Here is a 26,649-nt window from a genome sequence, read left to right on the forward strand (position 1 = left end):
TATCAGCTAGCTATATGTGAATCATAATAATCTAGCTAGCCAGCTAGTTAAACAGCCAAAAATGTCCTTAAGCCTATGTTACCCAAGATAGATGCCAATTCTTCGTGGCTAGCAGGCAACATATGAGATTTGAAGTCTGAGTTTTATTCTCTCGCTTCAGCTCAAATAATGGCCAACATCGAGTTCAAGAAATTGTGTCCCTTTTAAGTGGCTGCATGACATTTCTCACCATACTTTTAGTTGAAGCTTGCAACAAGTGGAATACGCATCTGAGAAGTGCCCCCCGTGCTCCGTTTCGCATACTTTGATTTGAACTCATGCTTCAGCCCTCCCGTGCTACAGATTGCATGCGCGAAGCACACAGTAGTATGCATATTAAGAAATACCCATGGTGAAGATAGCAGCAGGTAGAAGATTACCCCACTGCATCTCATGTCGATGCCATGCAAGAGTTTTCCTGCCCATTTAAAATCGGACGCCACCAACAGGAAGGCCCCCTTCTCATGTCTCATACTGGCTTGACGAGAGTTAACATGACTTCCATTGCAGTTGCCATACATGTAGCCAGCACATCCGACCTCTGATTGCTACAACGAATATCCACCTGTGCAGAAAAGCATGAGATTGGACATCGGTATTTCTTGAGTTTTCCCCTTTAGTTAATACTATCAATGTTTCAATCTACTGTGGGAGCTGTGGTCGAATAATTGCCATATTATCCACATTCAGTGTAATACTCCGAAACAAAACGAACAATGCCAGACTTAGTATGCAAAATTAACTGTGCAAGAGATTTTCTTGTAGGACGAGCGCATTGCATTGACAGGCACTGCGCAGGTCTGTACTCTACACCGACCGGTGCGCCATAACCAATCAGAGCTGCAGTAGGCTTATATGCAAATGGTCATTGCCATATTTGGATCTGTGCCATTCACTTTGAATTGGACTGTGTTTAGACTGTTTATGTATAAGCAGTCCTGGAGTAGATGTGATGTAAAGTGGTTTCTTGCGTCAAACACATTTTCAGTCACCACCTAGTGGATAAACGGGTTAATGTCAAGCCCTGCGTGCGTTGAAATTTGTACAAAAAATAAATAAAAAATGGAATGTAGGAAGTTGCACAGATTTTTCACAACCTTCAAGTTTACGCTCACCCGACCTGTTAGAGGGAACATTGGTCATAATGAGGCAAGTGTTGGCCAACTTTTAGGGTTCCACAATACACTATTCAAGCAAAGTCATTGCCATAAAGACCTATAGCTTATGCAGAACAGGTGGACAGAAAATTCAAGCATCTTGGATTTCATTATAGCTAATGTATAATGTCTATTGGTTAAATTTTAGGTGTACTTCAACGTTGGAACATAGACAGGAGAGGTAACTGGCCTGGAACTGGTCTCATCTGAATAATCCACAGATTGGAATAATCAATGTAAAATATACATTTTGTAATGTGAAAATATTGCCGGCTTTTGAGTAAATGCTTGATCTCTTTTTTTAATGATTTGTTCAGAAGCATTGTTGATTGCAACTCGTGAGTTTAAATTATTCCTTTCATGATCATTGAATCAACTAAGTATGATTTTTGTTTTTTGACCTTCTGTAATATTCCAAGACGTCTTAATTGGCAGGCTATTGAGAATATTGAAATTGTGATCTGGCTGAAATTTAGCTCATTGCATTCAAATTACTCAAATTACAAGATTTATGCAATTAAACATTTCACATTTTGATTAAATGTTCTTGATTTGAATATGTGCTCTTTCTGTGTTTTTGCCAACTCTCACCTAATGCTCTGCTAAGGTGTCAGTCAAGGATATTAGGCAAATGTCTTAAACAGTTGGGCCTAATATCTGAAATCAAGGGTTGAAAGAAGGAATACAGTTTAATAATACTCTAGACAAGAGCCTGAACCACTTTTTTTGCTACTTCATTTAGCACTGCAATAAGATTATTGACATTAACATTTTGGGTAATATTTGTCATGTAGTTTGTCCATTGACCATGTCCATTGGCTAGACGGCACAGTCAGTTCCCCCTTTTTTATTATAGGAAATTATTGAAAATTGTTTCTGTTGGGTTATTTTTCACTTGTTCCTTTTAAGGCAAATCTTCATTCTGCTACAGAAGAATTTCCCTTTTCATGTATTTCTGCCAAAAATATGACCATCTTCCCTGGCTTTGTTGCATACCTGACATCTATTCCTGTCTTGTGTATGCTCTAAGCTGCCTGTACAGAGAGGGTGTCTGCAATAGAGGTCGACTGATTAATTAGTGCCGATTTCAAGTTTTCATAACAATCGGAAATCTTTTTTTTTTTTTTAGATTTTGCTGATTTGTTTTATTTTAGTTTTAATTAAAATAAATGTATACACCTTTATTTAACTAGGCAAGTCAGTTAAGAACACATTCTTATTTTCAATGACGGCCTAGGAACTAGAGGTCGACCGATTATGATTTTTCGACGTCGATACCGATTATTGGAGGACCAAAAACCCAGATGCCGACTAATCGGCCAATTTTTTTTTATTTGTAATAATGACAATTACAACAATACTGAATGAACACTTATTTTAACTTAATATAATACATCAATAAAATCAATTTAGCCTCAAGTAAATAATGAAACATGTTCAATTAGGTTTAAATAATGTGAAAACAAAGTGTTGGAGAAGAAAGTAAAAGTGCAATATGCGCTATGTAAGAAAGCTAACGTTTCAGTTCCTTGCTCAGAACATGAGAACATATGAAAGCTGGTGGTTCCTTTTACCATGTCTTCAATATTCCCAGGTAATACGTTTTAGGTTGCAGTTATTATAGGAATTATAGGACTATTTCCCTCTATACCATTTGTATTTCATTAACCTTTGACTATTGGATGATCTTATTAGAGGTCGACCGATTAATCGGAATGGACGTTTAATTAGGGCCGATTTCAAGTTTTCATAACAATCAGAAATCGGTATTTTTGGCGCCGATTTGCTAATATTTTTTATTTATTTAATCTTTATTTAACTAGGCAAGTCAGTTAAGAACACATTCAGATTTTCACCTTGTCAGCTCGGGGGATCCAATCTTGCAACCTTAACTAGTCCAACGCAATAACAACCTGCCTCTCTCTCGTTGCACTCCACAAGGAGTTACATAAATGCAGTAAACCAAGGTAAGTTGCTAGCTAGCATTAAACTTATCTTAAGCATCATCTCGGGAGTTGATAGGCTTGAAGTCATAAACAGCGTAATGCTTGATGCACAACAAAGAACTGCTGTCAAATCGCACGAATGTGCTTTTTGAATGAATGTTTACGCGCCCGCTTCTGCCTACCACCGCTCAGTCAGATACTTAGATATTTGTATGCTCAGTCAGATTATATGCAACACAGGACACGCTAGATAATATAAGTTAAATGTAATGCTAGCTAGCAACTTACCTTGGCGTACTGCATTCGCTTAACTCAGTCAGATACTTGTATGCTCAGTCAGATTATATGCAACGCAGGACACGCTAGATAATATCTAGTAATTTTCATCAACCGTGTGTAGTTAACTAGTGATTATGATTGATTATTTTTTATAAGTTTAATGCTAGCTAGCAACGTACCTTGGCTTACTACATTCGCGTAACAGGCAGTCTCCTTGTGGAGTGCAACGAGAGGCGGGTCGTTATTGTGTTGGACTCGTTAACTGTAAGGTTGCAAGATTGGAACCCCGAGCTGACAAGGTAAAAATCTGTCGTTCTGCCCCTGAACAAGGCAGTTAACCCACCATTCCTAGACCGTCATTGAAAATAAGAATATGTTCTTAACTGACTTGCCTAGTTAAATAAAGGTATTAAAAATATTTAAAAATCGATGCACAAATACCAATGTCCGATTATTATGAAAACTTCGTTGGACGACTGTACCCAACCATAAACACCAATGCCTTTCTTAAAATCAATACACAGAAGTATATATTTTTAAACCTGCATATTTAGCTAAAAGAAATCCAGATTAGCAGGCAATATTAAACAGGTGAAATTGTCACTTTTCTTGCGTTCATTGCACGCTGAGTCAGGGTATATGCAACAGTTTGGGCAGCCTGGCTCTTTGCGAACTAATTTGTCAGAATTTTAAGTAATTTTGATATAACATTGAAGGTTGTGCAATGTAACAAGAATATTTAGACTTAGGGATGCCACCCGTTAGATAAAATAACGAACGGTTCCGTATTTCACTGAAAGAATAAACGTCTTGTTTTCGAAATTATAGTTTCCGGATTCGACCATATTAATGACCAAAGGGGTGCGCGCTAATAGCGTTTCAAACGTCACTCGCTCTGAGACTTGGAGTAGTTATTCCCCTTTGCTCTGCAAGGGCCGTCAAAGATATATGAAATACAAATGGTATAGAGAGAAATAGCCCCCAAAAATACTATATTAACTACAACCTAAAAACCTCTTACCTTGGAATATTAAAGTCTCATGTTAAAAGGAACCACCAACTTTCATATGTTCTTATGTTCTGAGCAAGGAACTGAAACGTTAGCTTTTTTACATGGCACATATTGCACTTTTACTTCTCCAACACTTTGTTTTTGCACTATTTAAACCAAATTGAACATGTTTCATTATTTATTTGAGGCTAAATTGATTTTTATTGATGCATTACATTAAGTTAAAATAAGTGTTCATTCAGTATTATTGTAATTGTCATCATTACAAATAACATTTAAAAATCGTCAGATTAATCAGTATCAGCTTTTTATTTTTGGTCCTCCTATAATCGGTATCAGTGTTGCAAAATCACAATCGGTAGACCTTTAGTCTACAATGTTTCCCACTGTTAGGGTCTGGTTCACATTATTGTGGTCTTGCTTGAATAACTTTCTACTCCAGTGTAGAACTTATATTATCCTCCTCTCAACTACTGGTATTGTCCATTTCACACTGCTACTGTCTCTCTTTCAGATGAACATTTTCTTCCTTCTACTCCGCTTCAACCTCTGATGCAATTCCCAAAAGGCAAGTTCTCTCTGCTGGCTGTCTTTGCCCTCTTGCATCTTCTTTTTCAGTTCGTTCCTTTATACCGGAATTACATTTTGACTGTCTGAAATGCATGCCAAGTTTAAGGAATAGTTTTTCATAGGATTTGCATTTAGGGGACAAAAGTGTATTTTGAATCCCTGTGACCAAAGTCCACTTACTGTAGATATGACTGAAGAAACCCACTTTATAGTTACAAACCTCATGAATTTGTAAGTGATGATTCCCCTCATTGATTCTGCCCATGTTAAGTGACTAAATTGACACATTACACAGGGTTGTCTTAGAAAAAGATATGTTCATAACTGGTTTTGCATCTTTCGGCATGCCAGGCATAACCTCTGAGATTTATCTGATGGGAATCACCACCTTACCTCTGCAGAATGCTGGCAGGGCTTGCCCAGCATGGCTTGCTAGCACTGAAGGAATGGAGTGTGTCTTGATGTATTGCATTTTCCCTCTCTACTCAAGAACTTGGGCAGAAGGGTGATTCCCCTGCTCCCATCTCCCCCCTCTCTCCTCTTCACTCTCCTGACTCTCTGGAGGACCTCTCTTTGTCAGAGAGTCCAAATCCAACGTCTGCTCCATTGGGCTTCTCTTCTTGGCCTTCTACTGAGCCTCCCAAAATACAGACCAAGGATATGCCTTATGATGAAGAGGGTAACACCAGATTAGGCTTTATTAAGAACGATGAGGATATCGTGAAAGGGTTAGAAGCTGCTTCCTACACTCAAAGTAAACATGATCAAAACATTTGCTTGGAGAGAGATGGAAGGCCCAAGTCTCTGTGTGAAGACAGTGGGGTTGTCTCTCCTGAAGAGCAGATTTGTAGCTCAGTCAGGTCTGCCACACCTTCCCGGTCCCCCCAAAATCCCCCGATGACTCCTGAATCTTACATTGCACCTGCCTCCTCTACCCCAATAGAGCACTGGGATTCTCCATCCCAAGTTTCTCAAGACAACACCAGGGCCTCCATGGATATGTTCTCCAAGGACTCAGCCTCCAGAGGCTCCTCTGGGTATGTGCCAGATATGCTTGGCCAACCAGATGATGACTTAATGTTTGAGGTTAAGAAGAATCCATTCCAAGGCTTCTCCGCTGTAGCAGATGCTGGGTTCTCCCATTTTGGGGATACCACTTCTGACAGCATGGCAGCTAAAATATCTGAGAGTCCCACCCCAGACCTGGTCCAATATGGCCAGGCTGAAGACTCCCAAGATGGCAGCCCACCATCATATTATGATGAGACAAAAACGTACGTGTCTGTCAAGATGGCTGCGGACTCTCTCATGGAGCCACTCAATCAGTTCTCAACCACCCCAAAAGAGAGTGAAGACTCTGCACCTCCATCTCTCCCAGATATCTTAAAGCCCTTCCCCCTGAACCCTGACAAAGTGGACTCTGGCTCCTCTGAAGGAAGCACTGAGCCGAGCCCTGCTCCTGTCCGGAAGATAGTTGAGTCACCCACTGTCCCTGTCATTCTGTCAGCCACAAATCCCTTTGCTTTCGATTCCAAAGCTTTACTGCTAAAGGAGCTGACTGAGGAGACTGAAGCAAGATTAGCAGTGAAGACTGAAGATAAAGGCTTTAGTGCCTTTGACCTTGTAAAGGAGGCAGGGACCACACCCCAGAGCAAAGAACCTGTCCAGATAGAACAAAAAGATTGGATGTTTTCCAGTCAAGATTCACCCAAAATAGTGAACAAATTAGAGCCTCTTAATATCCAGACAAGAAAGACCCCTGAAGACTCTGATTCCGAGAGTCCGTCCGCAGACTCTCTGTCACCTGTTCTGGAGGCAATGGCCAAGAATCCTGCAAGTTTCCAGGTGGAGACTGAGAAGGATGACATGAAAGTGGAAGAGCCAGAGGCAGTAGAGGAAAACTCTGAGCCTGAAGTCTCCTCAGAAGAGTTTGAGTTCATCGAAAGGCCCACCAGGGGTGTGATGGATGAGTTTCTAGAAGCATTTGATGGTGCCAAGTTTGCCAAGGCACCAGAGCTAAGTATGGATGACGATGATGATGATGATGATGACATGAGCTTTGGGCTGAAGGATGTGACGTCTGCAAATGTAGCCCCAGAAGTTCAGGAAGAAGTTCCCAGTCAGAGCTCTTACCCCCTACTTACCCAGGAGGGTAAGGCCTACCTGGAGAAGGATGATATCAACGAGCCTGCGTCTCAGGCCCCTCTCATCCACTCACCAGTTCGCGAACCAGAGATGGTCGCTAAGGACACAGAGGGCCCCAAAGCTGCTCAGATGCCCAACCTGAGCACAGAAGCAGGTAATTTCCGCATGGAAGTTCGTCACCATTGCATTGATGGGTCATCATTTCACTCTCCTTGGTCGTTATTTAGCTCCGCCCATAACTCATTTTTCTCCCATGCACAGTTTTCACTTCTTTTACATCACCCTTCTCTGCCTCGTCCCTTTTTACATCTTTTTATTAACCATTACAATTGTGTTTGAGCATGCGTTGGCATGAGATTGGTTTCTTGATCTTGGTTTTCATATGCAGTAGTTAATTCACCCCCCCCCCCATTAGTAAATGTCAATGTCTTAAATCTTGTAATTGTATTTTGCAATCTATCCTCTTCATGTGGTAAGTACAGAATTCATTTCCCATGACTTCACTGTTCAGAAATGGAATATAAATGTGCAATTGGGAGGGGTTTGTTACAAAGCGATTACGTTAAAAGGACATTGACATGACACAGAATATATTTAAAGAAAGTGACCTGGCAGTGCATAATCCCATATCTCATTAAGGTATATCATACAATTCAGCCATCTAGTAATATTTGAATGCTTGTTATGTTTTTCCTAATACGCCTGCTCAGAAAATGAACTGATCTATAAGGATTAATCTACATTCTGACCAATGGGGCCTGGTAAGAACTGCCTCTCACATGGGTAATCACTAGTTAACACAGCCACAAAGTTATACTTATGGCTAAACACCCATTTTTACAATTGATCTACTTAAAACAATTTGTAGCCAATTTTATTTTGTGGCTGTGTTATCTAGTGGAAACCTCACATGGAACAGGGCGTGGCAGTTTGCAAGCCTGCCTTTGTCTTGCTCACCCCCCAGTGGTTTTAGTTTGCCCAGAGCTTTTTGCTCTGGAATTAGATTACCTCTGTCTGCAGTCTGGTTTTAGCCCTACTGAAAATAACCAGAGATATGAAGCTGAAACTGTATACCTCCTTATAGGCCTCATAGCCTTTGAGCCCCCATGTCCAGATGGAAAAAAAACCAGCTCAGTGAAAAGGGCAGTGTTAAAGCAAAACAATTCTAGATGTTTTAGTACGGTTGGGCAGTGCCCTTCAGATATAGTATTTTAGTACGTATTTTTGTTGCATGATTGCTTGAAATAACATTAATATAATAAAATAAATGAAGATGAAAGCAATAGCCTTTAGCCTTTACAAATGAATGGCTCAGTTGTATCTAGCTGGTTATTTACCCAGTGATGCACACGAGGCACCGATATCAGTGTACAGAGATTTGATTGTGACATTGCACTGAGCAAGGCTGGCGGGCCCCAAGACAGTGTGCAAGGAATCTCCCTCCCTGCATTGCGACACCAGCCGATGAAGAATAGAGCTGGTCAGCAAGTGTTCTCTTCCTTGTTCGACCGGATATGCCATACCATCTGAAACATCACCACCCCTGCCATCTCATTCGCAAAACCCCGTTAGTGAGATTCGTATCCACATAGATCTGTAGTGACCGACTACACTGTATGATTAATCATTCACCCATCTTCTTTCTTCAGTACGACTACACCCTTATTCTAGAAAAATGTACCTTGTACTGTACCTGCTATTGACTCCAGCTCAAGTGCTGAGCGTGAATATACATTGGGGAACTGTGATCGTTTGTCAAATCTCTGAAAGACTTAATAAAAACAACGCATTATGAATAATTTGAAATGATAATTACGTGTAAACCTTGGCAGACATTTAAATGAAATGAGCGGTGCCCTCTAGTGGACTAATACAACAATCATATTTTTCTTATGTAAATTTTGACTTCTGATGAGGTTGATTGGGATGACCAGATGTGTTAATTGTTTGGCTGATTGATGATATGATGCCGTTTATGAAGATGTGACAGTACGCACTCTGTAGTCTAGGGATTGTCTCTCTAATCTATGCGTTTGTAGTAACTACATAGAACATTGGGTGGTGTACGCCGTATACCATTTAAAAAAAAAAGTTTTTAGTGTGTATACGCCATATCCGTTATGTATAACAGAGACATCATGCACAAAGTAGCCTACACAATCGCAAATCATGTGAAATACACTATATATACAAACGTATGTGGAAACCCCTTCAAATTAGTGGATTTGTCTTTCAGCCACACCCGTTGCTGACAGGTGTATAAAATCGAGCACACAGCCATGCAAACTCCATAGACAAACATTGGCAGTAGAATGTCCTTACTGAAGAGCTCAGTGGCTTTCAACGTGGCACAGTCATAGGATGCCACCCAACAAGTCAGTGTGTCAAATATCTGCCCTGGTCAACTGTAAGTGCTGTTATTGTGAAGTGAAAATGTCTAAGAGCAACAACGGCTCAGCCACGAAGTGGTAGGCCACACAAGTTCACACAACGGGGCCGCCGAGGCCTGAAGTGCGTTAAAATAGTCTGTCCTCTGTTGCAACACCCACTACCAAGTCCCAAACTGCCTCTGGAAGCAACATCAGCACAATAATTGTTCGTCAGGAGCTTCATGAAGTGGGTTTCCATGGCCGAGCTACCTCACCCAAGCCTAAGATCACCTGAGCTGACAAGGTAAAAATCTGTTCTGCCTCTGAGCAAGGCAGTTAGCCCACTGTTCCAGGGCACCTACCTGATTCAGAGGGGTTGGGTTACATATGGAAGACACATTTCAGTTGAAGGCATTCAGTTGGACAACTGACTAGGTATCCCCCTTTCACCATGCGCAATGTTAAGCGGCGGCTGGAGTAGTGTAAAGCTTGCTGCCATTGGACGCTGGAGCAGTGGAAACGCAGTCCGACGGACAAATCTGTTTGGTGGATTCCAGGAGAACGGTACCTGCACGAATGCATAGTGCCAAGTGTAAAGTTTGGTGGAGGAGTAATGGTCAGGGCTGTTTTTCATGGTTCGGGCTAGGCCCCTTAATTCCAGTGAAGGGAAATGTTAATGCTACAGCATACAATGACATTACAGACGATTCTTCCAACTTTGTGGCAACAGTTTGAGGAAGGCCCTTTCCTGTTTCAGCAAGACAATTCATAAATTGGAACGCAGACTGTGACCCAGGCATAATCGCCCAACATCAATGCCCGACTTCACTAATGCTTGTGTGGCTGAATAGAAGCAAGTGCTTGCAGCAATGTTCCAACATCTAGGGGATAACAATCGAAAAAGAGTGGCTGCTGTTACAGCAGGAAAGGGGGGGGGGGGTGATTTTGGAATGAGATGTTCAAAGAGCAGGTGTCCACATACTTTTGGTCATGTAATGTGTGTTAATGCGAGCTACTCACAGCAGAATATCATCTGTCAGGCAGCAAGAGTGCGCAGCTGTCAACTGGTTGTCGCATGAAGTGGCTCACAGAAGAATGACATTGGTAGCTGGTAGGGTAGATAGGAAAGATGTTTCAACTTATCAGTATCTATTGAAAAGGTTTAGTCACTGGTTTTGGTTGAATCTATTGTCATCACATGTACACTGTAGGCCTACATTGTTGTACAGAAACACTTCTAGCCAAACGGTCTCTTGCTAGGTGTGCAACTGAATTAAAGGGAAACTTCACCCTCCCCCCAAAAAAAACGATTTACATTTTTTCCAGACCTACAAAATGGTCTACATTAGAGATCGACCAATTTATGGGAATGGCTGATTAATTAGGGCCAATTTTTACTTTTCATAACAATCGGAAATCTGTATTTTTGGACGCCGATTTGCCTTTTTTATTGAACTAGTTAGGTCAGTTAAGAAAACATTCTTATTTTCAATGACGGCCTAGGAATGGTGGGTTAACTGCCTTGTTCAGGGACAGAAGGACAGATTTTCACCTTGTCAGCTCGGGGGACCCAATCTTGCAACCTTACAGTTAACGAGTCCAAACGCAATAACGACCTGCCCCTCTTTTGTTGCACTCCACAAGGAGTTAAGCGAATGCAGTAAGCCAAGGTAAGTTGCTAGCTAGCATTACATTTAACTTATATTATCTAGCGTGTCCTGTGTTGCATATAATCTGACTGAGCATACAAATATCTAAGTATCTGACTGAGCGGTGGTAGGCAGAAGCAGGCGCGTAAACATTCATTCAAACAGCACTTTCGTGCGATTTGACAGCAGCTCTTCGTTGCGTGTCAATCATTGCGCTGTTTATGACTTCAAGCTTATCAACTCCCGAGATGAGGCTCGTGTAACCGAAGTGAAATGGCTAGCTAGTTAACGCAAGCTAATTGTCGTTGTGTTGCTGTTTCGAGCCCAGGGAGGAGAGGGAAGGAAGCTATACTGTTACACTGGCAATACTAAAGTGCCTATAAGAACATCCAATAGTCAAAGGTTAATGAAATACAAATGGTATAGAGGGAAATAGTCCTATAATTCCTATAATAACTACAACCTAAAACTTCTTACCTGGAAATATTGAAGACTCATGTTAAAAGGAACCACCAGCTTTCATATGTTCTCATGTTCTGAGCAAGGAACTGAAACGTTAGCTTTTTTACATGGCGCATATTGCACTTTTACTTTCTTCTCCAACACTTTGTTTTCACATTATTTAAACCTAATTGAACATGTTTCATTATTTACTTGAGGCTAAATTGATTTTATTGATTTATTATATTAAGTTAAAATAAGTGTTCATTCAGTATTGTTGTAATTGTCATTATTACAAATACATTTTTGTATTTATTAATTTGGCCGATTAATCGGTATCAGCGTTTTTGGTCCTTCAATAATCGGTATCGGCGTTGAAAAATCATAATCGGTCGACCTCTAGTCTATATGGTTTAAGCGTTATGGATTTAGAACATCCAATTTGTCGTTCTTGTCTATAAAGTGTGATTTGAGAGTGAACCTGAAAAAAAGAGAGGGAAATACACAGGGCACCTTTGCTGGGCCGTTTTAGGAATTATTATGCTAAATTTGAGCATACCTACTTCTCCAGGCACCACTATACCACTGGGTGGAGTCATCTACTCACTGATTTGTCATATGTGTTGGGGAGGGAAAAACACGTGAACATTTGCACAAGGGGAGGGAGAGTATCTCTCTGGGAGGGAGGCGGGGGAAGTTTATAGCTGCTGCGTCAGAGCATTAGATGTGTTCTGTGCAAGCAGACGTCCGCTGACCTCAGTCGTACACCCTGAGAGAAGGGGCGAGAGGGAGGGGAAGAGACAGGCAGAGAAAGGGAGAGTGAGACAAGGAACACTGCAGTCTCACAGGAGGAAGGTTTGGTTGTCCCCCCCATCTTCCACCTCGGTCCCCGCACCCCACCCGACTGCAGGCCAACACACCGCACGCTGTCTGGAATGCCCTGCTGATACCTACATAGCGTCTCTATCATGGAAAACGGAAAAACGGAAAACGGAGACTCCCAGCCTCCGCCACAGTGGAAAGACAAGGGTATCCCTCTTCCTTATTTTACTGTTGCGGCAACCTTTTCAAGTTTTTTATTTAGCCATGATGGCAGGGTTCTATAGACAGATTTCATTTGTGAAATGGAAAGTAGTCTTTGTTTTTAGGTGGTAGTTATTAAACAATGAGCAGGTATTGTGGACATTTGTAGGATGTTACTGGTAATGACTTTGGTAGTTTTGAGTGGGTTCTTGGAGGTTGCTTGTCCTATCCAATCATGCAAATCATTTACTCTATGAATGAGTAGCCGTCCGTAGATAACTGATTGTTGGTAAGAGGCTCTTAATGCTTCCCCCCCATGATTGCTGGCAGATGACCTTTGGTCAGAGTAGTGCTGACGGGAGGAAGTCTGTCCAAAGGTGCATAGCGGGAGGAGGGGCGTTAAGCAAAAGTGAGAACATTGTCTAATGATTTCCATGCAGCCTGGAGGTGACTCACCAGTGCACCAGGAGTCTCTTCCACGGGGGTCTCTAACCCCTCTGACAAAAGTGCATGCTGAATGCAGGGCCAGCCTTCAGCTCTACAGTTTGCTGATGAGGCGTTAGAAAGGTGTATAGAAGTCTATTGTTCAGCATGTGCGAAACAGTGGTCAGTAGCCTCAATTTTTAAATGGATTCACATTTACCCTATATGGCAAGCACCAGGAGATCCATGTGGCTTATGGCAGAAGAGATCTTCTAGTGTTTTCCAGGCCCAGCTGTAGCCATCTGCTTTCAGATCAGACTGGGACATGGGTTGCCTAAGCATCACACTGGTGCTGTGGCTGTGCTCATATCAGCCGATGTCATGTGCTGCTGCCTTTGCATCATTCTGTGATGGAGAATGGCAACCACCACACATTGCAACAAAGGGCCTCTGTGTCAACTCTATTTGACGAAATGGTATCTCATTCATTCTCGCAATTACTATCTGGCTGTGCACTATCAGTAAAGCATAAAAGAGGCACTTGGCCACTTTCGGATAAGGTAATGACATTAGTGTAGTAGCTTTATTAGGCAAGCATAGGTGGCCTGACAACTCTCACAATTTTTCTGTTGCTCTGTCGTTCTCTACATACTATAGTCTGCGACTGCCGTCATGGGACCGTCTCCAACCATTCTGGGTATCAAACCCAATGGCTAATTTATGAACTACCGCATTTCTCACGTGTGTTCTGGCTCTGGGCCGACCCATTGGTTTCTGGACCAATCAGACTCCCCAAAAGTTTTCACATTCGGTGAAGGGTCTACAAGGTACTTTGATTTAGACTCCAGTGGGTGTGGTGTAGCCAAAGACAGTACGGTATGACTATGGGCAGAAACTGCATTTCCAATAGAAATCCTTGATCACACTTGTAGGCGATGTCATGGCGACATTAGCTAGCGAAGCTCATGTGTAGAAACATGACATTGGGTCTAACAGTCGTCTTGTGCCAAACTGCTCATGTGCTGTCTGTCAAATCAAAGACTCCTTTGCGATTTAAGTAGTTTTTTTTTTACCAACATGAAAACGTGTCCGTTTGTCACTTTCACAGGGTTGGAGTAATAACATGTTCAACTACTTAACTAAGGAATAATTTTTCACTTCTCTCATCGACTTCTCAAACCCTGGCCTGGTCTGTTTAGTAACCGTTCCCGTAAGTCTTGTGATGTAGCACCCTAGGTTTAGAAACTCTGTAGTTTTTGGCCGTAGCTATCCTACACTAACATCCGGTTTTCAGGGATACAGTATTTTCAACATGACTTCTGTTTCCCTTGTAAAACAGAAGTGGGAACTCCACTCTACTTCTTTCTACGCCTGCCATGTTAGGTTAGGCCAGAGCAAGGAGTCTGGGTAGCCAGGCAAAGCATAGGCCTGTCGTTTCTCTTTGAATATGATAAAGGGTGAATTGATTTCCAATGGGCATATATTCTGATTCTAGAGTTTGACTGGTTCCAACTGGGGCATTAGGGCTACAAAAATCTGTTCTTACTTACATGGAATCACTGTCAGGCACTTGTTGCTAAATATTGGTCCACAGCTTTAAATGGTTGTATGAAAGACTTTAAATACATTTCAAACTGCCTCTGGTGGTCTGTTTCTGCATTTGTTGGAATATGGCTTTGTTACTCCTAATTTTATATTTGATCTGGCTTTGTAGGTCTGCAAGATGCACTGTTGTTGATTTGAACTGGTCAACATTTGCAGAGTTATGTAACATTTACCACACCTACTACTCCCCAATTTTCATTCCGTGTTGAAACCAAATTATTATTCATGCAAAGCTTTACCACACTTCACTCGAATTGTAGAAAAGCTAATTCACATATTTGCATTCGTCATGTATTGAAACGTATTATGGGTTAATTATTAAGGGCTGAGGCGCTGCAGAGCTGTGCATACAATTGTCTTTCTATCAAATCGACCTAGCAGGAGGTGAACTGCCTCGCTCTCCCTCGCACAGCTGAGCTGGTGCTGAATGCGAGGAGGCTCAAGATGGATGCCAAACGGGGTTAGTGCTGTCATGCTCTTGTTTACGATGCTGATTTTGTTCATATCACATTTATATTCGATTGCATTGCAATTTTAATTAACCACTGCTTGACATATGCTTTGGTGGGAGGCAGATGTGAAGGAATTGAGCTGTTCGTGGCACGCTACTGACGTTTATCTTTATGGGGGCTACACTGGCCTGATAGAAAGACATGGCGTTATCGACAATTCATGGCGTTTTCCCTGTATCTATATCCCCTATGGATATATTAAAGACGAGTATATATATACATACCAATATGGAGATGTATACGGAAGGACTTGATTAAAACATGGCGTGTTTATAGGATCAGATCAGCGCTGTTGATGATGCGTGGGCTATTTTTAGGTCCTCATGCTAGTGCATGCTTACCATGTGTAGCTAGACACACGTTCGGACTGAAAGGCCCCCCCTTCACGTTTTATTGATTGCACGTCAGCTAATATTGCTAGCAACATTCTAGACATAGGGCCATGGTGATGCAAATTCAGGGTCCGGCCGGCTAAGGCTAATATGCAAGCTAGCTATGTATGGAAATACATGTAGCCAAGCGTGCTAAGCTAGCTAGCAGCTGGCTTTTAAGTTCGGGTTTTGGGCAAATGAAAAGTTAACGGCACCTCACGACGTGGTCCATTTTTAAGCTAACGGTACCGATTATCTGACTTGTACCTCTGATTTGATGCCTCTCAAGAACCATTGTGACTTTTGACAGTCAAGTGTGTCCCTAGGCTGGATAAAACTGCCGATGCTGCTTATGATCTTGGTCCTGCAGTGTTTTTAGGCATTCGATTTTTTTTAAAGTGTCAGCTTTATGATCATATCATTTCAATCAAATTCATGCAACAAAAGTCGTTGCTTTGGTACTTGATATGATTCTCTTTTTTGGCAGAAACTTGTCAGATGTGATTTAGGTTTTCAACTATAAGCTCATTCATCACGCCATTTGAAATCTGGCAGCCTGCTAAGTCATTTCACATTGCAGACTCAAATAATGTCAGCTTGCTGGCTAGCCTATGTTTTTGAAATTCGTCAGCCAGTAGGAAATCGTCTGTTTCACATCTAATATTGTACACTGACCTGCTAGGAATCCCCGGTGAAACACAAGCATGGGTCTGTCCTGCCCCCAGCTCTGTAATTTTAGCCATCACCCAATCTTCACACAGAAATGGGCGCAAGGCCAATAACATGACTCCTATGAATGGACAATTACCTGCAGTGCTATACTGGTACAGCAGTAAACTAAAACACCCAGGATTTCCTTTTATTGAAGTGCACGTATCCAGACATATGGCTAGGAGCTAAGATTTTCATAGATTTCTCTGATTCATCCCGTCTCCACATCACCGCCATGATATAGCGTAGCATAATGTGTTGAAAGGAAGCCCACTTTTTTTTTGTGCTCATGCACTGCAGCTATCTGACCCTTTCCCTTCTCCCCTGCAGTGGTAGAGCTCCTGTACTGGCGCGATGTCAAGACCTCGGGCGTGGTGTTTGGCGCTAGCCTCTCCCTGCTGCTCTCCCTGACACTGTGCAGCATCGTCAGTGTCTCCTCCTACATCGGTCTGGCTCTCCTCTCTGTCACCATCTGCTTCAGGATATACAAGGGGATCCTGCAGGCCATCCAGAAGTCCGACGAAGGGCACCCATTCAAGTGAATAACCAATAACCAACTCAATTTATACCATGATGTATTGCAGACAACATCCATATATTCTATTACATCATACATACCATGACATATTGCAGACAACATCCATATATTCTATTACATTATACATGCCTTACTTCCAAGGGGCAGATTAGGATGCCAAGCTGTGTAACGTTGACGTCTGGCTTACATTTCTAATACCGCAGGCTTGTGGGCCTATTAGAAGAATATGAAAGGGGAGATACCTAGTCAGTTCTCCAACTGAAATGTGTCTTCTGAATTTAACCCAACCCCTCTGAATCAGAGCGGTGCAGCGGGCTGCATTAATCGACATCCACGTCTTTGGGGAACAGTGGGTTAACTGCCTTGCTCGGGCAGAACGACAGATTTTTACCTTGTCAGCTCGGGGATTCGATCTAGCAACCTTTCGGTTACTGGCCCAACTCTCTAACCACCTAAGACCATGGAACGGTGATCAATATACCAAGGAAGTGTTTCCAATGAGCATGCATCTATATAGGGTTTGAGGATAATTCCATGTAGTCTATTCAGGAATTGAATTTCATTTAATTGACTGAATTGAAACCCCACATCAGTTTTAGGAATTTGCCATTTGAACATTAATCCAGCTGCTTGGCTAATTGATAGAGATGGTTCTGTTGGAGAAAACATTGACTTGAAAGCTGTTCAGAAGTGAGCGTCACTTGATTTGATGGGTTGCAGTAGTGGATATATTCTCAGCCATTAAGGGAGAAGGGACGTGGCTCCTATTTGAGAGTAAACATTGCCACTCAGTCGCACACAGAGCTGCAACTCAGTTTATCCCCGTTCCTGGCAGTGGCTCAAAGCCGCCTTATGAGTTCTTACTAACCACTTGTTAAGATTTGAATTAGCTGGGTTTAAGATTACAATCAAAATGACTGGTACTCAGAAAGTTATAACTAAGCTGGTTCTTGGCTTTGCATTTAAGAAATCAATCTAACATGCAAACAGAAAAAGGCTAACTATTATTCTCCTTGACAACCTGTTTGGGCTACAGAGGTTATTGTAGACCCTTCACCCATGTTTTGTGATTACGTTCTCTGTATTGCTATTTGTGTTAAGGCACCATATTTGGATTGCAACATACGTAGGTCGATCGCTCATGTTTTGTCTTGCAGGCTGTACCTGGATCAGGATGTGACTCTGTCAGAGGGAACTGTCCATAAGTACAGCGACTGCGTTCTGGCACGGTTCAACACAACAGTCACTGAGCTGCGTCGCCTCTTCCTGGTTGAAGACCTGGTGGATTCCCTAAAGGTGAGTGTTTATGCAACTGAAGATTTTACATATGTAGGCCAACCTCCTGCATGAAAATATAGTGCTTGTATAGAAGGTACGGTCACTCGTGACCTGCAAACCCATATTTGATTTCAGAATTGGTTAGAATAATAAAAATTGACGACCTCCTGCTAGTTGGGGAGCCCTGCCTTAATAGCTACTGACATTTCAGCTGAAAACATTTGCCCTTAAATCTATGATTACGTTCACATGTAAAATGAGTGGCTTTGAGCTTTCCTTTCGTTTTGTCCATGTACAGTCAGGCTGAAGTAGGTGTCTTAAGGGGGGAGACAGCAGCTGTTGAGAGCTATGAGGTTTCTACATGCTTGTCAACACCTTCCAGTTCAACTCTTGCCCTGTCCACTGCTAAGGCCACTCCAGCCCCCTCCTCCCAACCTGTCTGGCCCCTCTCTGTGGGTGGGGGTGTCTTTGGTCCTAGCCCGACCTCTGTTATAGCAGTGGTTCCCAACTCCGGTCCTCAAGTACCCCCAACAGTACACATTTTTATTGTAACCCTGGACAAGAACACCTGATTCAACTAATCATCAAGCTTTCTGAGTTGAATTGGGTATGTTAGTGTGGGGCTTCAACAAAAATGTGCACTGTTGGAGGGTACAGTGAATTAGACCTCTGCCTATTCAACAGAGCCATTGGCTACATCAATTTTGGTTTATTAAGGTTCATGAAGTTGTCATCTATTTATTCTGTAGTGTACCCTGTGAGCAGAGCGGAATAGTGACATCGTAAACCTCTGCCAAATGTCCTAAATAAACATCACTTTGGCTACACCACTATGACTTATTTATACATTTGGGACAAGGAATAAATGCCTGTTGATGTTTTGATTCCAGGTCAGAGATTCTCAGACAGTTTCTTTAGTTGATCATTTTAAGAGCTCTGTCGACCATGTCCATTTTTAAAGTGGGGCGACCCACCTTGCACATTACCCGATAAGGATGCATGTGATCCTGGATTACGTCTGCAAAGTACCTGTGTCTGTAAATGCCGTAGGAATGAATATGCTACATTACGGGAAATTGTTATGGAATAACTTTGCTAATCAATACATGGAAAATGGTCTCCTACATATTGGCCTGTTTTAAACACACTGAAATTAAACCTGTCATTCTTCTCCCATTCAGTTTGCTGTGCTGATGTGGATTCTCACCTATGTTGGTGCCTTGTTCAACGGACTCACTCTCTTTATTCTGGGTAAGATGCTTTATAAATGGCAATTAATAACTTATAAAGGCATTTATGATGCTTTGTTGCTATGGTGCCTAGGGAAGCAGTATCATGTGATTAGCTCTAATACTCTCAGGAACAGGCCTAAGCTGGGTTTATTTCAGGATACCATGCGAGTCCGAATAGAGACAGTGGTTGACTGACAGGTTTCGGTCTGACACCCATTATAACCGCCAGCTTCCTTTTTAAATACTTTGACATGCATATGATCCACCCTTCTGGGTATAAAGGGACATGCCATCAAGATACTGTTTAGAGATTGCAGCAGAGCCAGGTTGAATAATGCCACCTTGTTATAGAACATTCTTATTTTTCTCCCTCCAGGTCTGGTTGGAATGTTTAGCTGCCCTATTGTCTATGAGAAGTACAAGGTATGAGCTGATAAATGTATGAAAAAAACAAGTTAATGTGGAGGAATCATAGAACACCCACACCTCTCGACAGTAACCACGACCCCCCCCCCCACACCTCTCGACAGTAACCACGATCCCCCCACACACACCTCTCGACTGTAACCACGATCCCCCCCCACACCTCTCGACTGTAACCACGATCCCCCCCACACCTCTCGACAGTCCCCCCAACCACGATCCCCCCGATCCCCCCACACCTCTCGACAGTAACCACGATCCCCCCACACCTCTCGACAGTAACCACGATCCCCCCACACCTCTCGACAGTAACCACGATCCCCCCCACACCTCTCGACAGTAACCACGATCCCCCCACACCTCTCGACAGTAACCACGATCCCCCCACACCTCTCGACAGTAACCACCCCCCACACCTCTCGATCCCCCCCCCACACCTCTCGACAGTAACCACGATCCCCCCACACCTCTCGACAGTAACCACGATCCCCCCACACCTCTCGACAGTAACCACGATCCCCCCACACCTCTCGACAGTAACCACGATCCCCCCCCCACACCTCTCGACAGTAACCACGATCCCCCCACACCTCTCGACAGTAACCACGATCCCCCCACACCTCTCGACAGTAACCACGATCCCCCCACACCTCTCGACAGTAACCACGATCCCCCCACACCTCTCGACAGTAACCACGATCCCCCCCACACCTCTCGACAGTAACCACCCCCCCCACACCTCTCGATCCCCCCACACCTCTCGACAGTAACCACGATCCCCCCCTCTCGACACCTCCCCCCACACCTCGACAGTAACCACGATCCCCCCACACCTCTCGACAGTAACCACGATCCCCCCACACCTCTCGACACAGTAACCACGATCCCCCCACACCTCTCGACAGTAACCACGATCCCCCCACCTCTCCTAACCACGCCCCCCCCACACCTCTCGACAGTAACCACGACACCTCTCCAGTAACCACGCCCCCCACACCTCTCGACAGTAACCACGATCCCCCCACACCTCTCGACAGTAACCACGATCCCCCCCCCACACCTCTCGACAGTAACCACGATCCCCCCACACCTCTCGACAGTAACCACGATCCCCCCACACCTCTCGACAGTAACCACGATCCCCCACACCTCTCGACAGTAACCACGATCCCCCCACACCTCTCGACAGTAACCACGATCCCCCCACACCTCTCGACAGTAACCACGATCCCCCCACACCTCTCGACAGTAACCACGATCCCCCCACACCTCTCGACAGTAACCACGATCCCCCACACCTCTCGACAGTAACCACGATCCCCCCACACCTCTCGACAGTAACCACGATCCCCCCACACCTCTCGACAGTAACCACGATCCCCCCACACCTCTCGACAGTAACCACGATCCCCCCCACCCTCTCGACAGTAACCACGATCCCCCCCACACCTCTCGACAGTAACCACGATCCCCCCACACCTCTCGACAGTAACCACGATCCCCCCACACCTCTCGACAGTAACCACGATCCCCCCACCTCTCGACAGTAACCACGATCCCCCCACACCTCTCGACAGTAACCACGATCCCCCCACACCTCTCGACAGTAACCACGATCCCCCCACCTCTCGACAGTAACCACGATCCCCCCCACCCTCTCGACAGTAACCACGATCCCCCCACACCTCGACAGTAACCACGATCCCCCCACACCTCTCGACAGTAACCACGCAGTCCCCCCCCACCTCTCGACAGTAACCACGATCCCCCCACACCTCTCGACAGTAACCACGATCCCCCCCACACCTCTCGACAGTAACCACGATCCCCCCACACCTCTCGACAGTAACCACGATCCCCCCACACCTCTCGACAGTAACCACGATCCCCCCACACCTCTCGACAGTAACCACACCTCTCGACAGTCCCCCCCCCACACCTCTCGACAGTAACCACGATCCCCCCACACCTCTCGACAGTAACCACGATCCCCCCACACCTCTCGACAGTAACCACGATCCCCCCACACCTCTCGACAGTAACCACGATCCCCCCACACCTCTCGACAGTAACCACGATCCCCCCACACCTCTCGACAGTAACCCCCCACACCTCTCGCCCCCCACGATCCCCCACACCTCTCGACAGTAACCACGATCCCCCCACACCTCTCGACAGTAACCACGCCCCCCACACCTCTCGACAGTAACCACGCCCCCCACACCTCTCGACAGTAACCACGCCCCCCCACACCTCTCGACAGTAACCACGCCCCCCCCCACACCTCTCGACAGTAACCCCCCCCCCACACCTCTCGACAGTAACCACGACAGTAACCCGCCCCCACACCTCTCGACAGTAACCACGCCCCCCACGCCCCACACCTCTCGACAGTAACCACGCCCCCACCTCTCGACAGTAACCACGCCCCACACCTCTCGACAGTAACCACGCCCCCCACGCCCCACACCTCTCGACAGTAACCACGCCCCCCACGCCCCACACCTCTCGACAGTAACCACGCCCCCCACGCCCCACACCTCTCGACAGTAACCACGCCCCCCACACCTCTCGACAGTAACCACGCCCCACACCTCTCGACAGTAACCACGCCCCCCACGCCCCACACCTCTCGACAGTAACCACGCCCCCCACGCCCCACACCTCTCGACAGTAACCACGCCCCACACCTCTCGACAGTAACCACGCCCCACACCTCTCGACAGTAACCACGCCCCCACCTCTCCACGTCTCGACAGTAACCACGCCCCACACCTCTCGACAGTAACCACGCCCCCCACGCCCCACACCTCTCGACAGTAACCACGCCCCACACCTCTCGACAGTAACCACGCCCCACACCTCTCGACAGTAACCACGCCCCACACCTCTCGACAGTAACCCGCCCCACACCTCTCGACAGTAACCACGCCCCACACCTCTCGACAGTAACCACGCCCCACACCTCTCGACAGTAACCACGCCCCACACCACGCCCCACAGTAACCACGCCCCACACCTCTCGACAGTAACCACGCCCCACACCTCTCGACAGTAACCACGCCCCACACCTCTCGACAGTAACCACGCCCCCCACACCTCTCGACAGTAACCACGCCCCATCCCCCCCACACCTCTCGACAGTAACCACGATCCCCCCCACGCCCCCCACCTCTCGACAGTAACCACGCTCCCCCCCACGCCCCACACACCTCTCGACTGTAACCACGATCCCCCCCCACACCTCACAGTAACCACGATCCCCCCACACACCTCTCGACAGTAACCACGATCCCCCCCCACACCTCTCGACAGTAACCACGATCCCCCACACCCCCACCTCTCGACAGTAACCACGATCCCCCCACACCTCTCGACAGTAACCACGATCCCCCACACCTCTCGACAGTAACCACGCCCCCCACACCTCTCGACAGTAACCACGCCCCCCCCCACACCTCTCGACAGTAACCACGCCCCCACCTCTCGACAGTAACCACGCCCCACCTCTCGACAGTAACCACGCCCCCCCACGCCCCACACCTCTCGACAGTAACCACGCCCCACACCTCGACAGTAACCACGCCCCATCCCAGTAACCACGATCACACCTCTCGACAGTAACCACGCTCCCCCCACGCCCCACACCTCTCGACAGTAACCACGATCCCCCACACACCTCTCGACAGTAACCACGATCCCCCACACAGTAACCACGATCCCCCCACACCTCTCGTAACAGTAACCCTCTCGACAGTAACCCCCCCCCACACACCTCTCGACAGTAACCACGACCCCCCACACACCTCTCGACAGTAACCACACCTCTCGACAGTAACCACGACCCCCCCCACACACCTCTCGACAGTAACCTCTCGACAGTAACCACGATCCCCCCACACCTCTCGACAGTAACCACGCTCCCCCCCCCCACACCTCTCGACAGTAACCACGCCCCCCACGCCCCACACCTCTCGACAGTAACCACGCCCCACACCTCTCGACAGTAACCACGCCCCCCACCTCTCGCCCCGCCCCACACCTCTCGACAGTAACCACGCCCCCCCGCCCCACCTCTCGACAGTAACCACGCCCCCCACGCCCCACACCTCTCGACAGTAACCACGCCCCACACCTCTCGACAGTAACCACGCCCCACACCTCTCGACAGTAACCACGCCCCCCACGCCCCACACCTCTCGTAACCACGCCCCAACCGACAGTAACCCGCCCCACACCTCTCGACAGTAACCACGCCCCGCCCCACCCCCCCCCCACCTCTCGACAGTAACCACGCCCCACACCTCTCCAGTAACCCGCCCCCACACCTCTCGACAGTAACCACGCCCCCCACGCCCCACACCTCTCGACAGTAACCACGCCCCACACCTCTCGACAGTAACCACGCCCCACACCTCTCGACAGTAACCACGATCCCCCCCACCTCTCTCGACAGTAACCACGCTCCCCCCACGCCCCACACACTCTCGACTGTAACCACGATCCCCCCCCCCCCCCTCTCGACACCTCCCCCCACGACAGTAACCACGATCCCCCCACACACCTCTCGACAGTAACCACGATCCCCCCACACCTCTCGACAGTAACCACGATCCCCCCCCACACCTCTCGACAGTAACCACGATCCCCCACACACCTCTCGACAGTAACCACGATCCCCCCACACACCTCTCGACAGTAACCACGATCCCCCCACACACCTCTCGACAGTAACCACGATCCCCCCACACACCTCTCGACAGTAACCACGATCCCCCCACACACCTCTCGACTGTAACCACGATCCCCCCCCACACACCTCTCGACAGTAACCACGATCCCCCCCACACACCTCTCGACAGTAACCACGATCCCCCCACACACCTCTCGACAGTAACCACGATCCCCCCACACACCTCTCGACAGTAACCACGACCCCCCCACACACCTCTCGACAGTAACCACGATCCCCCCGCGCCTCTCGACAGTAACCACGATCCGCCCCGCGCCTCTCGACAGTAACCACGATCCGACCCGCGCCTCTCGACATTAACCACGATCAATTGACTTCATAGCCTATTGAGGCAGAAGTATTATACCTGAGCTTTTCACTAGAATTATTTTTATTTTGTTTTATTTTAGGTACAGATTGACCATTACGTGGGTATGGCCAGCAAGCAGGTTAAAGACATTATTGCAACGTAAGTAAATACCAGTGGACGAAATAAAAATATATTGCCATTGTCTTAATGAAGAAAAGACTTCTTTCAATGACCATGTCAATTGTTGAGGTCCAAACGTTGTTGTGAAGTAAGTTAATACTGGAGGACAAAATGTAAATATCTTGGCAGTGATGTAATCAGACAAATATGAACCTTTCATGTATTTAAAGTGTGTATGGAAGATGAATGTGATTGAAGCCCTTTAGCCTTTTCTATTAATGACAGTAATGGGACAGTGGAATGCACTGTGTTGCATTCCAATGTCTTTCTGTCAGGAAGATACAGAAATTAAAACACTTATTTTACATATCTGAATAATTTGATTTTATGAAATTCAGTGGCAATAAAACAAGGTCATTATTGAATACTTTGGAAAAGAGTAGAAATCTGTGACATGAAATGCCTCATGTTATACCTCTTCAACATTTTGTGCATGTTTTTGTTCATGAGACATACACTGCTCAAAAAAATAAAGGGAACACTTAAACAACACAATGTAACTCCTTAGGAAGCAACACTGATTGACAATAAATTTCACATGCTGTTGTGCAAATGGAAGAGACAACAGGTGGAAATTATAGGCAATTAGCAAGACACCCCCAATAAAGGAGTGGTTCTGCAGGTGATAACCACAGACCACTTCTCAGTTCCTATGCTTCCTGGCTGATGTTTTGGTCACTTTTCAATGCTCGCGGTGCTTTCACTCTAGTAGTAGCATGAGACGGAGTCTACAACCCACCCAAGTGGCTCAGGTAGTGCAGCTCATCCAGGATGGCACATCAATGCGAGCTTGTGGCAAGGTTTGCTGTGTCTGTCAGCATAGTGTCCAGAGCATGGAGGCGCTACCAGGAGACAGGCCAGTACATCAGGAGACGTGGAGGAGGCTGTAGGAGGGCAACAACCCAGCAACAGGACCGCTACCTCCGCCTTTGTGCAAGGAGGAGCACTGCCAGAGCCCTGCAAAATGACCTCCAGCAGGCCACCAATGTGCATGTGTCTGGTTAACGGTCAGAAACAGACTCCATGAGGGTGGTATGAGGGCCCGACGTCCACAGGCGGGGGTTGTGCTTACAGCCCAACACCGTGCAGGACGTTTGGCATTTGCCAGAGAACACCAAGATTGGCAAATTCGCCACTGGCGCCCTGTGCTCTTCACATATGAAAGCAGGTTCACACTGAGCACATGTGACATTCTGGAGACGCCGTGGAGAACGTTCTGCTGCCTGCAACATCCTCCAGCATGACCGGTTTGGCGGTGGGTCAGTCATGCTGTGGGGTGGCATTTCTTTGGGGGGCCGCACAGCCCTCCATGTGCTCACCAGAGGTAGCCTGACTGCCGTTAGGTACCGAGATGAGATCCTCAGACCCCTTGTGAGACCATATGCTGGTGCGGTTGGCCCTAGGTTCCTCCTAATGCAAGACTATGCTAGACCTCAATTTGATTTCCATTTGATTTCCATTGATAATTTTTGTGATTTTGTTGTCAGCACATTCAACTATGTAAAGAAAAACATATTTAATAAGAATATTTCATTCATTCAGATCTGTTATTTTAGTGTTTCCTTTATTTTTTTGAGCAGTGTATATTGCATCATTTTACTGTTAATAGGTTCTGCAAGAATTCTATTATTGTAGACAAAAATGAAAGGTGTACAAGTGTTCCACCTGACCGAAGTTATCCAAACAGTGTTTACATGCACATTT

At 45.9% G+C, this 26,649-nt stretch overlaps 1 protein-coding gene across 7 annotated transcripts in view; it reads left to right on the forward strand.

Annotated features, from left to right (window-relative positions):
• The window catches only part of LOC135511122 (reticulon-4-like), a 30,450-nt gene that overhangs the window by 3,099 nt on the left and 702 nt on the right, over positions 1–26,649 (forward strand). Inside the window, exons 2-9 of one of the 7 annotated variants that reach the window (XM_064932676.1) lie at positions 1,345–1,377; positions 4,948–5,001; positions 5,494–7,302; positions 16,583–16,790; positions 17,948–18,086; positions 19,250–19,319; positions 19,677–19,723; positions 24,866–24,924. In XM_064932676.1, the coding sequence (XP_064788748.1) occupies positions 1,345–1,377; positions 4,948–5,001; positions 5,494–7,302; positions 16,583–16,790; positions 17,948–18,086; positions 19,250–19,319; positions 19,677–19,723; positions 24,866–24,924 (2,419 nt within the window). Of the gene's footprint in view, positions 1–1,344; positions 1,378–4,947; positions 5,002–5,493; positions 7,303–12,326; positions 12,637–16,582; positions 16,791–17,947; positions 18,087–19,249; positions 19,320–19,676; positions 19,724–24,865; positions 24,925–26,649 lie in introns of those variants that run through there. The other 6 variants (XM_064932677.1, XM_064932678.1, XM_064932680.1 and 3 more) reach the window with 6 other exon arrangements.

Source organism: Oncorhynchus masou, chromosome 23, assembly GCF_036934945.1.
Source record: "Oncorhynchus masou masou isolate Uvic2021 chromosome 23, UVic_Omas_1.1, whole genome shotgun sequence".
In the NCBI taxonomy this organism is placed as follows: Eukaryota; Metazoa; Chordata; class Actinopteri; order Salmoniformes; family Salmonidae; genus Oncorhynchus; species Oncorhynchus masou.